The 17,800-nt window shown below is 33.0% G+C and overlaps 7 protein-coding genes across 7 annotated transcripts; 4 read left to right on the forward strand and 3 right to left on the reverse strand.

The window, feature by feature from the left end:
* Positions 1–93: 93 nt before the first annotated feature.
* RO3G_02676 (uncharacterized protein) lies at positions 94–1,842 on the forward strand (the record flags this gene model as incomplete). Its single annotated transcript, XM_067657267.1, has 7 exons — positions 94–246; positions 319–493; positions 557–778; positions 837–905; positions 970–1,100; positions 1,268–1,652; positions 1,832–1,842. 7 exons carry the CDS (start codon positions 94–96, stop codon positions 1,840–1,842), a joined length of 1,146 nt encoding a protein of 381 aa, XP_067513368.1.
* A 750-nt stretch (positions 1,843–2,592) lies between these two features.
* On the reverse strand, positions 2,593–2,853 carry RO3G_02677 (uncharacterized protein; the record flags this gene model as incomplete). The annotated part of the gene is made up of 1 exon (XM_067657268.1): positions 2,593–2,853. One exon carries the CDS (start codon positions 2,851–2,853, stop codon positions 2,593–2,595), a length of 261 nt encoding a protein of 86 aa, XP_067513369.1.
* A 3,482-nt stretch (positions 2,854–6,335) lies between these two features.
* Positions 6,336–6,871, forward strand: RO3G_02678 (uncharacterized protein; the record flags this gene model as incomplete). The annotated part of the gene is made up of 3 exons (XM_067657269.1): positions 6,336–6,456; positions 6,517–6,771; positions 6,843–6,871. The coding sequence occupies 3 exons, from the start codon at positions 6,336–6,338 to the stop codon at positions 6,869–6,871; spliced, it is 405 nt and encodes a 134-aa protein (XP_067513370.1).
* Positions 6,872–11,478: 4,607 nt separating this feature from the next.
* On the forward strand, positions 11,479–12,016 carry RO3G_02679 (uncharacterized protein; the record flags this gene model as incomplete). The annotated part of the gene is made up of 2 exons (XM_067657270.1): positions 11,479–11,869; positions 11,964–12,016. The coding sequence occupies 2 exons, from the start codon at positions 11,479–11,481 to the stop codon at positions 12,014–12,016; spliced, it is 444 nt and encodes a 147-aa protein (XP_067513371.1).
* A 1,022-nt stretch (positions 12,017–13,038) lies between these two features.
* RO3G_02680 (uncharacterized protein) lies at positions 13,039–13,365 on the forward strand (the record flags this gene model as incomplete). Its single annotated transcript, XM_067657271.1, has 1 exon — positions 13,039–13,365. One exon carries the CDS (start codon positions 13,039–13,041, stop codon positions 13,363–13,365), a length of 327 nt encoding a protein of 108 aa, XP_067513372.1.
* Positions 13,366–14,241: 876 nt separating this feature from the next.
* RO3G_02681 (uncharacterized protein) lies at positions 14,242–15,423 on the reverse strand (the record flags this gene model as incomplete). Its single annotated transcript, XM_067657272.1, has 1 exon — positions 14,242–15,423. The coding sequence occupies one exon, from the start codon at positions 15,421–15,423 to the stop codon at positions 14,242–14,244; it is 1,182 nt and encodes a 393-aa protein (XP_067513373.1).
* A 345-nt stretch (positions 15,424–15,768) lies between these two features.
* RO3G_02682 (uncharacterized protein) lies at positions 15,769–17,151 on the reverse strand (the record flags this gene model as incomplete). Its single annotated transcript, XM_067657273.1, has 1 exon — positions 15,769–17,151. One exon carries the CDS (start codon positions 17,149–17,151, stop codon positions 15,769–15,771), a length of 1,383 nt encoding a protein of 460 aa, XP_067513374.1.
* Between the last annotated feature and the right edge of the window lie 649 nt (positions 17,152–17,800).

Here is a 17,800-nt window from a genome sequence, read left to right on the forward strand (position 1 = left end):
AGGTACATGTATAAAAGGACAACATGCAAAATGAAAAGAAGAAAACAAAATAATTTCTTCTTTTCTTCTCTACTCTTTCCATTTTCTTTCATCATGTCACTATGTTCTAATGCTTTAAAATCATCACAGTCTTCCAGAACAATTTCGGAAGATGTCACACTAAATAAGAAAAGGCCATTTTTATATAAATATAGATCCAGTCATACTTTTGTTTTTTGGACGGCTGCTGTTGGCTTATTCACAAGTGTAAAGAAAAGCAAATCAAAGATATACATATACCTAAACCTTTATTTATTTATTTATTCTTTCTTTTTATAGACTTTTGTTCACTCAATTCTATTCCCTCTATCACCGTTCATTGTTGCCCGTATAAGACACATTAATGATAAAACATGGACAGAACATTCAAAATCAACCGCTATAACATCAAATATTGAATTAACTTCTAGAGACACAGGAATATTAGTAGCACTATATGCCGTTGGATTATTAGGTATATACATCATTAGCCTTTTTTTTTTTTGAACTAGAGTGTGAATTAATTTTGATTATGTAGCCGGTTCACCTATCTTTGGTTGGTTAGGCGACAAAATAAAACAAAGAAGACTTCCGATGCTTTTAGGGACCGGTGCTTCTATAGTAGCCAATATCTTGTTCATGCTCAGTGTTACTTATCCCATGTTACTGGTTGCGCGCTTTTTACAGGGTATCTCAAATGCTTGTGTTTGGACAATGTGTTTATGTTTAATTGCTGATAATTGGCCAAGAGAGCAACTTGGTAAAGAGAAAAGAAAATGTTTACAATTGTTTCTTACGCCTTTTTATTTTCAAATTAGGTTCCCAAATGGGTAAACTGGTTGGATTTTATCCTTTAGGAATGATGGTAGGGCTGCCAGCTGGAGGATGTAAAGAAACATACAAGTTATTTTTTTTTGCGTTATCACTGACCGAACTTATATGTATTGGTAGTATTGTACAGCGAATTAGGTTATGAAGCACCTTTTATAGCATCAATGATTTTAAGTGGAATTGACTTTTTGATGAGGCTTGTTATTATTGAAGGACAACATATAGAAAAAGTTGAAAACGCAAAACCAGATGTACAAGAAGGGACAATAAAGACAGTAACTTGGCTTCAGTTATTAAAACAAAAAAGACTTATTGTATCACTTGGACTAACAATGGTTGTAGCAACTGTTATGAGTGCTTTTGAGGTAGTTATATATACATAAATCAATTATAAAAACTATATAATCTCTTTATTTAGCCAACGTTATCTATGCGACTTGCTCAAGAATGGGGCTTTGACGCAGCAGGCTGTAGTTTGATTGTTCTTGCTTATATGGTTCCCTCCATTATTGCTAGCGCTGTTTGCGGTAGATTGTGTGATATTTTTGGCACAAAAATAGTTGCTATCGTTTCCTTATTTTTTGCAACACCTTCCTGTATTCTAATCGGCATACCCAATAGAGAGCTTGGGTCATTTTGGGCACTTATACCAGGTTTAATTTTGGGTGGAATAACGATTGCGGGTTGTCAAGCACCTGTATTTCCCGAAATTGCTAAGGTTGTAGACAAAGAAAATGGAGGTTCTTCTACAAGTGATGGATTAGCAAGAAGCTATTCTTTATTTAATGCAGCCTATGGTGTTGGTAAGAAGAAAGCAGCTTTAAAAAATTAAGAAATTTTCTTACATTTATTTAGGTATGTGTTTTGGTCCTTTAATGGGAGGCTATGCATTTGCTGGAATAGGATTCTTTTGGCTGTGTACTATACTAAGTGTCTTCTTTTTTTGTTTCATTCCATTTGCATATTTCTTTATTGGTGATAGTCGAAAACTAATTTATCGCCGTCATCTTGAAGAACAAAAAGATGAGGAGAAACGACAGCCACCGAGAACAACGAATCGTCAAGAATCTAGTTTATCAGCACTTACAATCATAAATAATGAATCTGTTTTTAAAAAATAATTTCATTGTGTGTAAATAATGCAGTCGCGCGCTTGTAATACATAAATCACTTTTTTAACCATAAAATAATAAAAATGCCCTTGTTAGTTTGTATCAACCACGGTACTTTTACATACATGGCTCAAAGTTACAAAAGGAGCACTAACTGAAAAAAAATAATAATAACATAAAAAAACTCACGCACAGCATCTGCATGCGTGGATTTCCATTAGTATAGAAATAGTTGTCAGATCCTCATGCAAGTGTTCTGTATAACACTAAGCTGTTCCAAATGTTGACTTTCTTTGACATACAGTAAGCAATTTACTTAAAAAAAATAATTAAATACTTATCTACAAGCCTAGCTTACCAATATACATTATTTAATCTTGTTTGTATAATTTTAATTGTGTCTTCTTTTTCAAAAGAAAAGAAGGAGAAAATGTTCTGATTGTCTATTTCTTTGTTTTCTATAGTCACACCTGTATTAAAAAGCAATAAGTTGTACTGCATATGATCTGCTTACAATACTTGTATTATCTCATAAGTATAACATTAACTAAGAGAAAAATTATGTGGATTACTTAGCTTCTAAGTTTCGATTTATTGATTTATGGTTATCTAATAGTTAGGGAAAGATAGATTATGATATCTGGCCTTGTTTAATATCACAAGAGACAGGCCCTTGAGAGGTGACGAGTGGAATGCCTTTATAAGTAGCAATACCATTTTGATTTGTTTTCAAATATTGTACAACTTGTTCAAGTATTTTTTGCTTTGGTTTCAATACATCTACTGCCTCCCCTAAAGCAATACCTTCTAATTGAACCCTTTCACCCAAGGTTGCAGTGGATGGAGGTGATAAGGTCTCAACTTTATTTTCAAGTGAAGCAGCAAGTAGCATACCTTGGGATAATACCCCTCTAAATCTGCTTGCTTTCAAGTTGCTTACAACAATAACATTTCTATCCTGTTTTATACATGATCTATTAGTTTCTAGCTTTGTTATATATAGAAACCGAATGACCTGCAGTGATTCTTTTGACATGTATGGAACAAGCCCACTTACAATGGTGCGCGAATCTGTTTGTTCAGTAGAGAGATCCACTACAGCATAGTTCTGTTTAATTTTGTGCAATGCTTTGATTGATTAAAATGTACCTTTTTCAATGTACAAATGTGTTGCTTCTGGATGATTATTTATATCAATTATTTTGCCCACTCTTAAATCTATTTTATGTATAGGATCTTCGGCTGTTATAATACTTTCGCTTGACAAATAACGTTTAAACAGCACATTAAACGAATAGGGTGTAATCTTTGTACGCTGAGTGATTGATGAAATGAGCATTGTGTGAAGGGCAAGGAAAACGAAGTAGCACAAAGAGTTTAAGCCATTAAATTGACGGACTGTAAATACATTGAATTTTCAACATATTTTCTTATGTGGTTCCTGAATGTAATCATATATTGTATTCAACTTGAGCTTTTATGAATTGATTCATCATTTTCTATTGTTTCAAATAAAAAAAAACCATTGGTGTTACTTTGTTACTTCGCAAAAGAGAAAAATAAACAAATAACCTAGCGCTCAAAAGAGCTCTTAATAAATCAATTCAATCTTACATTATCTTGACTTTAGTTAGTAGTATGCATAGATCATACTACGATATAAAAGCAAAAAAGAGATTAAAGTACAATTAATTTGGTAGCTTAACTGATATGACAATATAACTAATTAGGTTTATCTAGTTGTTTGGCGCCATATCGCTTGACCATATAGTCTTCCCAAAATAACTACACAACTATATACAAAACAACAGTACACTTCATTCACATCCTATATTTAATAAGACTTTTGAGACTTTGATGTGTTTCAAATTTTTCTGTTTAACATAACATTTGCTTGAAATCATAATTTCGCGAAAACGTATAGCTTTTCTAGGATAATGCTGCGAGCAATTCCAAAACAAACGAGCTTCTGCTTCTCATACCAATTAGTACCTCTATTATTATGGATTTTCTTGATATACTAAGGAAGTTGAGTCTCTTCGATGATAGCCACTGTGTATTAATCATGCGTCGTTAACACTCAATTCTCACCACTGAAGTCAGGAAACTTAGATTTGATGGTGCTTACTTCGATTATGCAGTGAACGAGCCATGTTATATGATTCTGAAGGCAAATAAATGATAAATTCGGAAAGAACCTTTTTATCATTTTCTGCTAACAAAATAAGTATTCCCAACAAAATCTAGTTATAGTTGTTACGAGCAAAACTACATTCAATCTATCACTACTTTGAGAGCCAAACTCTATTCAAAACCTTAGTCTCGCAACAAAATCTTTTAAATCAAGCCTACATAACACTATATATAAACCTTACAAACTCCGATTTCACACTGCCAAATCAAGTAACATTTTGTCGTTTTGACAACCTTTTTTTTTTTTATAAAAACTCTTTGATCTTTACCTTATCATACAAGTAGGTCAAGTTCCTTGAAGTCAATAATCTTCATTTTATCCCCCCATCCTTTTTTTTTACTCAAATCAAATTACTTTATCTTTTAAAACAATTTTGATCTACTTCACAAGAACTGGTGGCCACTTATAACAAATGAATCTACTTACTCTCATCCACTTTTATATTCAAGTTTTACCAGAAACTCATATCTCAAGGCCTAGAAACCAAACTTAATTATGAACTTTACAGCAATAGTAACAAGGTCAAATCAAGCCACGGTCATGGCTACATGTTGTAACTAAATTTCATTTGAAGTTTGTTTTTATTTCAACTTTATTTTATTTAGACTTTATATCTTTTTTGGGTTTGCTTTCTGATTGAAGAATCCTTTTCTCAAGCTTTATACTTTTTGAATATAAAAAAGACGACCTTTTTATTCCTTTTAACTTACTTCTCTGTCATATTTTTATATAAATATCCAATAATTCAAACTATGTCTATAATCTATTTAATATTAGTCTTTAAATGCAATCAAAACAATTTCCTTGAAGCAATAAGCCTCCTCATTACAAACCACTCCAAGCCCTTATTAAGCTATTTCATCATACTTCAAGCCTGATCTATTTTACAAGATCTGATAATCATTTATAGAATCAAAGCACCTTTGAAACTCTATATTAAAGCCTTGTTTTTCAAGTTTATTATTAATTCAAAACTATCAACTTACCAGAATTTAATATAATATCCTAATAAATTATTCAAAATTGATATCGTTAATCAAATACAAACAGACATTAATTCACATGGCGATGCAATGATGCAGATTTTGGTTTCGACTGTAATAATATCAGTGACCACATTATGTATCAGTAGCCTAACTACTGAATTACAAAAAATTAAGAATCGAGCCTTTTTTATGGTATATTCTTTATTAATTTGATCGTTTTATCTCTATAACGCCAATTAATATTATTATTTGGGACACTATATTTTAACTCCAATAGCCGGTTGGATTATTTCATGATTAATACATTCATTAAAATACACAATAAATTAAATTATGCTGTTAACCCATGGATGGTGACAGCAGTAGATCATTAGATCTAATATCAAGGACTGGAATTCTTACTAATAAATTTTTTATGCATTATTACTAAACTTTGATACCGTAAGCTTATTAATATACCTTTTTATAGGTCGATTGATGCAATCATCTTTAAAAAAAAAAAAATTTTTTTTTTTTTAAAAAAAAAAAAAATTTTGGGGGGGGGGCCTTTTTTTTTTGGGGGGGGGGGGGGGTTTTTTTAAAAATCCCCAAAAAACAGACCCCCTTTTAAGGGAACCCCTTTCCAAAAAACACAAAGGGGGGGGGGAAAAAAAAAACCCTTTTTTTTTTTTTTTTTTTTGGAACCCCTTTGGGGCCAAAAAAAAAAAAAAAAAAAAAAAAAAAAAAAAAAAAAAAAAAAAAAAAAAAAAAAAAAAAAAAAAAAAAAAAAAAAAAAAAAAAAAAAACCCAACACTTGTGAAAAATGACTCGAATGTCAATGATTATATTTATGACCTTACTAACGGACTCAACTTGTGTAACTTTGTTTTAGTATAGCTTTTGTATATAAATATTGTTCAATTCTTTTCACTGTGCTCATTTTATATTATACTCAAATAATGGATTTAACTCAAACAAAGGTACGACGTATTATAGTTTGTCTTGATGGAACATGGGAGACGCCTTCAGGTACACAATGCAAATCGATTAAAAGTAGAGCTATATGTTACGCTTGTTTATTTTGTTGATTTAGAAAAAACCAATGTCTATGAATTTTCACAATCGTTAGTTAATGGAGATGTATATGATTCGAAGGGAAAACTTTGGGAGCAAATACATACGTACTATTCTGGGCTAGGTACAGGCAAATACCGAATGCTTGGAGGTGTATTTGGGTATGGAATTAGTGGGCAAATAACGTCGGCCTACAAATACATTTGCAAAAATTACAGAAATGAACAAGATGAAATTTGGCTACTTGGATTTAGTAGAGGAGGTAATTAATACGAAAGCTCTATTTCATTTGCATGAAAGATAATTCCTATTTTTTAATTAGCCTATGCTGTTAGAAGCCTAGCAGGAATGATTAATAATGTCGGTCTCTTACCAAAAGAAAAATTGTCAAAGACCGAAGAAGCTTACATGCTATATAGAAACCGAGGCAAACATCATCGGCCTAGTGGCATTGATTCAATCAAATTTCGAAAAGATAACCGTTGTCAAATGCCATATATTTACTTCTTGGGATGCTTTGATACAGTTGGTACACTTGGTGTACCAAAGTTGCCTTGGTATCTTGGTGGGCCCATTTGTAAGAAATTTAAATTAATTTTTAAAAAATCAATTCTCATTGCTATTCTTAGTTTATAATTTGTTTAACAGATTTCACAGCTTTCATGATACCAAGCTGACACCTATCGTTAAGCATGCGTATCATGCGCTGTCTATTCATGATCAGCGTGCCTGGTTTCGTCCAACCCTGATGCACTTTTCCGATAAGCAACAACTCAATTCCAAATTCCAGATATTAGAACAAGTTTGGTTTCCTGGTATGCATGCAGATGTCGGGGGCCAAAAGACGTCAAGCTGCACAGGGAATATTATCTCTTGTCACTCATTATGGTGGATGATGTCAAAAGCTAGAAAGCTAGGCTTAGTCTTTAAAGAGGATAGGCTACTGCAGACACCTGACTTTCGTGACTGCAAATTTTTCTACCAAGATAGTTATCTTAGCGCTTTGATTTACAGAATTATGCCGAGAGAGGATAGGGTGATCGCAAAGGATGAAAACACTTTTACTTATGACCCGAAGCTGCAACTATACAGAGAAGGGAATTTTCTGTCATTTATAACACAGAATGATTTACAAAGATACAAATCAAAGACATTGACAGTGTTTTATCAAAATGTACTCAATAGCCATAAAATATAAAAAGGTTTAAGTATTTATAAACAACGTTGTAAAGTAAATTCTCGTTGAAATTATGAGATAATCTACTAAGTTCTTAATGTAACTAATAAAATAAGTGTAACTTGTGTCTTTAAAGCTTTCATGTTTGTTGTACTCATACGGCTATAAAGAAGTATCTTGTCTATATAAATGTTTTACTTAGCCACATATAATTTGGTACATGTAAAATAAATATTTAGATCTGGGTTTTCACACTTTAACATTTACTGATAATCAAATAGCAATGAAGCCACATGCCCATTTTTTTTATAAACACGGTCAAAACATACCTAAGCTTCAATTCCTTCTTTCAGTCTTACTGAATTCTTTTATTTTATTTTTCTCCTGTTAGATTAATGCTTTTATGTTTATGATTTCTAGGGAATTCGATGTAACTGATGACAAGCAATGTGGTCGGTTCAATATTGTTTTTAAGGCCCTGTCGTACGCTTATTTTTTAAAAAAAAATTATATCCATGCTGCCAGTAAATAAGTATTCATGTGTAATTTTAGCATCACAGAATTAGAATTAACCAAAAATCCCTAACAGATTTACTATTTCCTTCTTTGCTCTAAAGAATATTTTGAAAACATGTTTTACTGATTATAGATCGTCGTAGCTTTAATCAGCGAATACTATCGATGCAGCGATTAATGTATCTTATTGTTTCTTGACTCTTTAAGAAGATAATGACTAATGTCTATCCACTATCTTTTTTTATGTCTTCTATTAGTGATTTCTATCAATAAATTATACATAGCATATAGACCCATAAATTGTTAATTTTTTATTTTCTCTATTAGCTTTTGTCTCTTTTATTATACTGAATAAAAGAATGAACATTACCACATAAGCACCGGCTACTTATGTTGGAATATTCCTTGATTGTAGACAGATTACGGAAAATTCCAGCTCTTAAATCCATCTAGTCTATAATGCGGTTGTTCATAGTAGTGTAAATATAATCTCAACTCAAATATACGGTATCATATAAATACTCAACCTTCCTCATAAGGCGATATAAGAAGAACGCTGTAATTTTGTATGGCATATCTATGTTATGTTGCTATTTTTTCTTTCTTTCTTTCTTTTCTTGTATTACCTCACTAAAAAATGTGAACCACGTTTTGCATATTTTTGAATATTCTAAAAGTTATCATAATTCTGATGACATGCGCCTACAAATTACAGATATTTTCAGCCATTAACTGAGAATACAATAGGACTTGGTTCATCTAAAAATTGTTATTAGTAAATTGACTGCATCGCTTACTATAACATGGTAAGTAAGACCATCGTTATGCTAACTGTTATATCCCATTAAAAAAACAGGTGTCAAAATCGAGAGTATAGATTCAAAATATCTGTTTACTCATTAGCTCTAAATTCAACCGTGATTCTTGTATATCTAATAGATTGGCTTTTGTTATCAACGTAGAGCTATGAATAGCTATGTGAATACAGCTATAGTACCTTGACCTCTACATCAAGTAAAATAGCATCTTTTTTTTTTTGGCTTTAGTACAAGACATTTCGTACATTGACTATAGTTTATCTTTTGTATTTAATATTATATTTAAATATACACATAATGACTCTGTTACCGCCATTTGCCATACTTGGTTTCAAGAAAGATCAGTTTGTATGATCCATAACAATTCAATGAAAAGTTTTTCTTTTCGAAATGTAAAGAAAGAAAAAAAAACTGTTGAGTAGAGCAAACTGTTATGAATAAGATAAAATAAAATGATGGAATAGAAGAGGGTTACAATGAAGTGTATATGCTTCAAGGGACTTCTTGTTTTTGATATTAAGTAAAGACAAAAGACGTTTATTTTCGATGATATTTATTTAAAAATAATCAAAGATGGAATAATTAAGATAAGTATATTGTAGGAAGTAAAGTTAAAAATATAAGATATTGAAGTTATTCTTTGGATTTTCTGATTATATGCTGTTTTTGATGATTTTGTAGGTATTCTATTTTTTTCATAGTTTCCTGTATTTGCACCAGTTAGAGAGAAGTCAAAAGCTACCAAAGTTTGCTGTATTGTGTCTTAATTCTTTCCTTTTGTTATATGGTCTTAAGAGCTTAGAAGTAAACACGATTTTTCTTTAAAAGAATTTGAGATCAAAGATTTGTATTCAGATTTGTAAATTTGATTTGCTTATAATAAGTAACCACCAAATCTTCTATAGTAGATCAAACAGTAAAAAGTATTACAGAGTTTCCTTGTTAAGATAACATAAAATTGATACTCTGGAGATAATTTGACTTTAAAAGGTTTGACCTGTTGAATTCATTAAAGATCAAAAAAAAAACTATATGTAAGCTCTTGAAGATATTCTTTTTATTGAAAGTAGAATTCATAAGAATATAATTGAGGTCTTGTCAAAAATGAAGTAAAATCAAAAGCAATATTCTAAGAGGAGATATTTATATGATTATAACTTTTTGTTTATCTTCAGGGACTGAGGTGTTGTAGAACAGCAACTGATTGTAGTTGACATTAATAAATATAAGTCTTAATACAAGATCATAATTAAAATAAAATATAAGTTTATTTAAATAAGATCATACAATCAATTCCAATTAAACATGTTCTTTTAGAATATGTATTGTATTCATGAGAGTTCTTTGATAAGAAGAAGTATCAACTAAAATAACCAAATCCAATGCAATGTCAGGAATATTGCTAACCTTTCACATAATTGAAATAACGCGTAAAATAACGTTATTCAATTCAGTGAGGAATTCCCAGAATAAAAGATAATCTATGACAGACATACAAAAGAACAAATGAAAAGTTTTCATAATCATAATTATAGATGACACTTGCTAAAGTACCTGAAGATTAGAAGAACGATCACAATACAAGATATCAAGCCACTCACTCAATAAGATATACAGTGGGTCAAAAAACTGCACCAGCGCAACTCAGTTTTTCGGAAATACCAGTATAATTCTGTCAGTTTAAGAGTAAACATTACGAAACTTGGAACAAAAAGAGTTACTGCTGTTACTATTTATTGACAAAAGTTTCAAAGTCAGTTGCGGAGTATTGATATAAAGAGCACTCAGCAAAAAGAGGAGGTCGGTTGGTGCAGTTTTTTGACTTTTAAAATGAAAAGGTATTTGATATCATATGTCCGGACTGAGACTATTCCGGCAGATTTAATCTAATTTTTATTTTACCTTGTCACACTGGTAACCTTAAAATAAAGTTTTTTGCAATTGTTTTCTTTTTTTTTTCTTTTCTACTTTACCCAAAACCATCGTACATCGTCAGTATTGATTTATCCAAGAGAATAAAAAGGAATAAGAGAGGACGAGACTCGATAAAGAGATTGTTTTATTTAATAAAAAAATTGTACTCTATTTATACTTTTCATACATGGATAATATTTCATGTCATGGATTAATAATTAATGAGTATCATATAGCTGATGACAAATAGATAAGGGTTACGTGTTCTTCTATTGTTATATTTGTCATAGAATACTCGTATATCATTGACTGCGGCTGACTGTGATTTAGCTCCTGGATTTAATATAATTTAACCGTGCAATTACGCAGCATCTTATCCTTAATGAAGATTATCCGAATTAACCTGTAGCCTATCTATTGGATATATTTTACATGTAGCTTATTAATACTGTTTTCATATCGAGTTATGAATGATGGATATATCACCAAGTCTTATATACGTAAGCAGATTATTAATGGTACCCTCAAGACTGCGAAGGCTGTCCATAAGTATCTAGTATGCACTGGCCACACTATCAGTTACTCGGGCACCATTAAGGTTATGAAAAGCATGAACTTCCATGCTAAGATAAAGATAAAAAAGCCTTTATTGACTAATGTTCAGAAGGCAAGACGACTAGCATGGGCGGAAGAGCACAAACACTGGACAAGCGATGACTGGAGACGCATGGTATTCAGTGACGAAACAAAAGTCAATGTTTATGGCTCAGATGGTTGCAGGTACTTTTGGAGTCGACCTGATGATAATCTTCAACCCCATCATCTCGACTTAACAGTTAAAGGAGGGGACGGTAGCATTATGGTATGGGGTTGTATTACCTATGACGGATGTGGTTATGCATGCTGGATTAGTGAAGGCACAATGAAGGCTTCTGATTATGTCGGAGTACATGGTATAACTCTTATGGATAGCCTTGAGTACTACGGTTACCATCCTCACAACATCTATTTTCAGCAGGATAACGATCCTAAACGCACGTCTAAGCTAGCTAGGCAATGGTTCAAGGACAATAACTTCAAGTGTGATCATACCTTCAACTGGCCTTCACAAAGTCCAGATCTAAACCCAATAGAGCACATCTGGCACCACCTTAAGCTCAAGTTAAGTGCCTATGATACTAGGGCAAAAGGTGTGCATGAATTATGGAATCGCGTTGAAAAAGAATGGTCTACTTTTACAGCAGAAGACTGTAGGAGATACATAGATAGTATGTCAGATCGCTGTAGGGCTGTAATTGCTGCAAAAGGCGGTCATACAGGATATTAATAAAATAATGCACATAGTGGAAAAATGGTTCCAATGTTGGTTTTTGTATTTAGTCTTAATTTTTTCCTGATTGTGTAACAATACAAGCAAAATTTTTTTTCAGTAATATTAGCTGTAAAGGCGCTACAAAATGCATGTTTTTGTGAGTCGTTACCATTTGTAGTTCCAAAGATATAAAGCTTTAAAGTTGCAAATCGAAAACATTGGAACCATTTTTCCACCCACTGTATTAATGCTCTTTTATCTTCTATTGACCGAATGCCTTTACCAAAAATATCTGAACTCATTGAAGAATTAAAAGGAGCTTCAGTATATTCCACTCTGTATCTTAAATCCGCATTTAACTCTTTAAGGTTGCGAGAGAATCATGCTCATAAATTAGCATTCTCATGGAATAATGTACAATACGTGCCAATTATTACCCCATTTTGGTTTGAAACACGTATCTAGAAGAGCACACAGCTTCTTAATAAAAACATTACTTTTTTGCAAAAATCGGAATATGGAATTTTTCACGTATCGTAAGCCTTTTCTCCTCAGCAAGTGTCATACAAGTCATTTTAATAGCATTAATATACAGTGAGCGACAAAACTGTCCCAATATTTTGTAATTTTCTCTTTTATGGCTTGTAGCGTTATGGTCACCAAATTAGTCTATGGCTTGTCGTATATCATTCAATAGCCAAGGTCATGTAAAAGTAAATAACATATAGCAAAAACCGATTAAAGTGCCGCAAATGGAGATAGAGGGGATCGAAAACAAGCGGTGCATTGGGACAGTTGTGTTATGTTCTGGTAAAGTAAAAGGTAATAACAAAGATAAACCAAAAGAATACTTTTTGAGACTGAACTTTATTTAAGACAATCTTAATTGTTAAAAAGAAAACATTACAAAGTCTACTATTTATATTCTTCATGGTTCTTTCCGACAAAAATAATTTCAACCAGAAAAGTGGCTTAGCCGAGTCGCCTCAACTCAACACCAAGGCTACATCAACGTCCAAAACATCAGCACAACGATCTTGGGCACGGGTAGTGACCAAAAACCGTAAATCACTGTTACATTCGACTAATTCTTCCTCGACGGCTAACATGGTTACGCCCACACCGAGCACTTTGGATGCCCCGATGATCTCTAAGACCAGTATATGGCGAACAGGCCATGGTTCAGGCAGTGTCTTTATCGATATGACAGGTCGCAAGGAATCGAAAATCGAGTTTCTCCATTTGGTTGCTCAACAATATCCTTCTCGCGTAGGAGTCCTCACTCAACAAGTTGGAACTCTTAAGTTTGCTGAGATTAATTTTGCACCTGATGACGACGCATTAAGTGAATGCCTGGCGAACGGTATTACTTTTGCAGATAAATCAACTATCTTACCTTGTCGAGCGCTTGACACTCACATGCAGGCTAAATGAAAGATTTACCGTCCATCTTTTTGGAAGCCTGTAGCGGAGCTAAAATTAAGCGTACAGACGTACTCTATACATCATTCGAAAGCTTCGGTTGTCTATTTTTAGATACTGTAACATTCGTCTTTAAAAAAAAGGCAATGTGCTGAAAATAATGAGGAAAGAAAATAGGCGCTATAGGCCGTCCATTGGTATCTTTGCTGACAACCGTCTTAGAAGATGCCACTTGTCGTATTTACCCCATTAAATACTTATTATTCGTATGAGATTACTCAAATCTTATATAAAAAATAACAAGTACTGAATACATAGTATTATATATTACATATTCTCTAAGACTCATCTACAATATTAACCATATACAATATTTATATTATTCAAGTTCAATACTAAAATTGACCTTGAACTCACTTCGGTCCCTGAATAATTTTATTTCCTATATAAAGGCGTAGTTTGATTAAATGAGTTCTCTCTCTCGTCTTGAAATCTAATAAAGAGGTTACATAGAGACTCATTCACTAGTTTTCAAGTACCATCTCCTTTTAATTCTCAAATTTTTATCTGCAAATATCTCACCACTGGTGATCAGGGCGATGAGGAACCCTTTATTTTTATCTCATACGAAGATTCCAATAGCGAATCCGACGAAAATGATACTTCTGCTCCTAGTACAGCAGTGAAGAAACTTCGAACTGCTTAAAATAAACCTTTCATTGTAGCCATAAAGATACCAATGGACGGCCTATAGCGCCTATTTTCTTTCCTCATTATTTTCAGCACATTGCCTTTTTTTTAAAGACGAATGTTACAGTATCTAAAAATAGACAACCGAAGCTTTCGAATGATGTATAGAGTACGTCTGTACGCTTAATTTTAGCTCCGCTACAGGCTTCCAAAAAGATGGACGGTAAATCTTTCATTTAGCCTTAGAATCTCTTTTAAAGCAATGAATGCATCAGTGTGTTCTTGTGTCCAGTTGTTTTCTACATCAGGATCATTACGAAGTCTGTCGATAGGTGCAGCTACACGAGAGATTAAAGGTATAAAGTCTCTCATATATGATAAAATGCCCATTAATCGCATCACTTCTTTTTTATTGCGTGGTATAGGCCAACTATCGATGTTTGTTAGGCGGCGTGGATCTACTTTGATGATACCACCACTCTCAACTACAAATCCTAAAAGATAAATTGATCGTTGATACCAACTGCACTTCTTTACATTGATTTTTAGGTTGACGGAAGTTAATCGTTCAATCACCTTTTTTACGTTTGAAGCATGATTATCAGCTGTTCCTTTGATTACACAGTCATCAACATAGGTTTCAATGAAATCCATATCTGCGAAGAGTATTTTCATCACTTTACAGAATATTGCAGTAACTGTCTTTAGACCGAAACAACATCCTTGAAAGGTATATGTTCGATTCTTAAATTGGAAGGAGAGTTTGTGTTGATCTTTAGGGACTACAAGGAAACTATTGTATGCATTTTTCAAGTCAATCTTAGTGAATACTTCACCACCAGCTAAGTTATCAAATATGCTTCTTATTTTTGGAACAGGATAAACGACATCAGGGATTAGTTTGTTGATACCACGAACATCTAAACACACTCTGTGGCTCGTTATCTCATTGTTCTCATCTTTCTTTGGTACCATTAATAAAGGACTGTTAAAGGATGTGTTAGCGCGGTTCTCTTTAATGATACCTGCTTTTAACCATTCATTTATTTGCTCTTCTAATTCAGGCATTTGTCGGTGAGCAATCGGATATTGTCTCTTAAAGGACTTTGCTCCCTTTTCCATTGGTAATTCTACTACAGATTCTGGTACTGTGCAGAAAGATCCAGCAGGAATATTTTGATTGTCATCAATTGCATTCTGGATATAAGCCATGAATTGCTTTTGTTGATCTTCGGTACCATAGGGTGAGTTGTTAGGTTCAATCTCATTATTAGCATCAAAATTCATATTAAGAAATTGTGCGTCTTCCTTTAATCTATTTGAATAATCATCTTCATTACCTGGGTACTTGTATGCTACTCCAGTAAGACCGATATTCATCTTTCCCAGAACATCAGTTCCAAGCAAGACATCAAATTCTTGTGTCATTGTCTCATTAAAATTTACAACTTCAAAAGAATGTTTAAAAGAGATGTTATTCATGTATGTTAAAGTGAGAGGATCAGTTTGCCCAATTCGTTTACAATTATTATCTGAAGACAAAAAATTTAAAGAACCATTTACAGAATTCACTTTGTCAATATTCAATTTATTATTCAAGCAAATTTTTGATATGCAAGTGATATCACTGCCAGTGTCAATCTTGCCAATTAATTTCTTGCCCTCTATTAATATAGGAGTCAAAAGTTTAAAAGGATTAGTATCTTCATCTTCAGTTATTTTATTTCATAATGCCTTACAGTCATATGAATTATTTTCAGCTTCTGTCATATCATGATCATTTTCAATTTCATCATTTACAGTACGAACAATGGCATAAATCGACTTGTCCGAATCTCTTGGTCTATTTGGATCGACATGAAGTTTTCTTTTATAATCTGCGTATTCTTGACATTGATGGCCATGGGACCAACTTCTACCACAATATCGACAGGGTTTACTTGTGCTTGCTTTTTGAGGAAGATTTTTATTGCCATAATACTTATTTTTTATGGTCGACGCAGCATCATTTTTCTTGTTTGCTTTGCTAAAGCAATCATCTTCATTGTGATTTGCATTAGCACCACCATGTTTGGAACAAAAGAAAGCACCAGACGAACCATGACCTTTGTTTCTTTTTTGAACACTGACAGGACCAGCATTTGTGTGAATTTTTTTGCTACCACTGGCGACATTGACATAGGATGCTCCTGTATACGTTCTTGGGTCATCTCCTAATAGATTTCTTGCTATTTCAGCAGCTCTCTCTACAGTCCATGGTACATTTTTATTTTCTTTCAAAACAAAAGCTGTCTTACACTTCTCAAGAACAGGTTCAGAGAATGATGCTTTAAATCTAGCATCCACCATCGGATCATTTTTATTTGCCCCAGCCTCAATACAGGTGCTTAAAAATCGGGTCATATACGAGGAGACAGATTCATTTTTATTCATTGTCATTGTGAATAGACGATGCATAGCATCTGTTCTAGCATTATCAGTCAAGAATTTGTTTGTAAATACAATTCTAGCTGTATTCCATGTGTCACATCTCTTTAGGTCTTTTTCAATCCAATCATCATGGTCGAAAGCCAAAGAAACAGGGAGATACCGGCGCCAAACCTCTTGAATGTCCAAGGCAGTAGAATATATGACCTTTTCGAAGGACCGCAAAAAGTGTTCGACTGATTCATAGCATTTTTCACCAGGGAATGGTATATCAGGCCAAGAGGTAAGCTGGAATTTTGGAATATCATTTTGTGTCAGACGCAAACCAATTTCCTTCTTGACAGGATTAATCGCAGGAGAAACAAGTTTACCAGAGAGAGTAAGCAACTGTGCGCCATATTTTCTCATTTTTTGAAACGCCAAGTCTGCCTTTTCTTCTTCACCAGCCATGATATACTTTTGGTATAACCGAGCAGATTCTTCCTTTTTATACCTTATGAGTTTTGAAACTTCAGCATCAATGTCATCATGACCAGACGTAATTTCCTGCACATTTGCATTTTCGATAGGGGTTTCTTCAGAGCCATCTTCAGTAAGAGAAGGGTCTTGATCTACTTGTTCGATCTCCATGTCAGTAGCACCAAGCTCCATGGGTCTGTCTTCTTGTTTGGGGTTTTCCATAGCAGTTTACCAGGGTAAGAACCAGAAGGATGATTAATTTTAAAAAATGTTTTAATCGTAAGATTAAATAAAAAATTAAACAAAAAAACAATAACAGCAATATAAAATTAAAATCCTTCTTTATTGCAGATTTCTTTATATTGCAAAAGAGCCCCGTTTAATGGATAAAAAGTTGACATCTATTTATATTCTTTGTGAGCGTAGATATAAAAGATATAGACTCGGTAACGATGTCGTGCTGAAGAACCAATGATTAAGCTAAAGCTTGTCGATGTTCTAATATATGCATCTGAAGTTGAACAATAGAAATAATAACCAGTCAATTAACTTTGATCTAATTACTTTTGGGGTTGACAATTGATTAGACTCGCTAGGATGACAAATACTGATCTTATTGTTCTAAATTTGGAAAAGTGTGGAATTGTTCAATCATAGTTTAATCTTTTGTGTATCGTTATTTATTTTAATACAACTGATATCTTATAGAAAATAACTATGTTTACAACATGGTGCATTGGCATTTAACTTTGTTGTTGGTGGCGTTCATTCCAAAAAAAGTAATATTCAGGATTTAGTAGAGGAATAAGATAGAAAAAAATGCGTGATCAAAAAAATTAAAGCAAATATACTAAATTTGGAAGTTGGTTCC

Source organism: Rhizopus delemar, genomic scaffold, assembly GCF_000149305.1.
Source record: "Rhizopus delemar RA 99-880 supercont3.2 genomic scaffold, whole genome shotgun sequence".
Classification (NCBI taxonomy): Eukaryota; Fungi; Mucoromycota; class Mucoromycetes; order Mucorales; family Rhizopodaceae; genus Rhizopus; species Rhizopus delemar.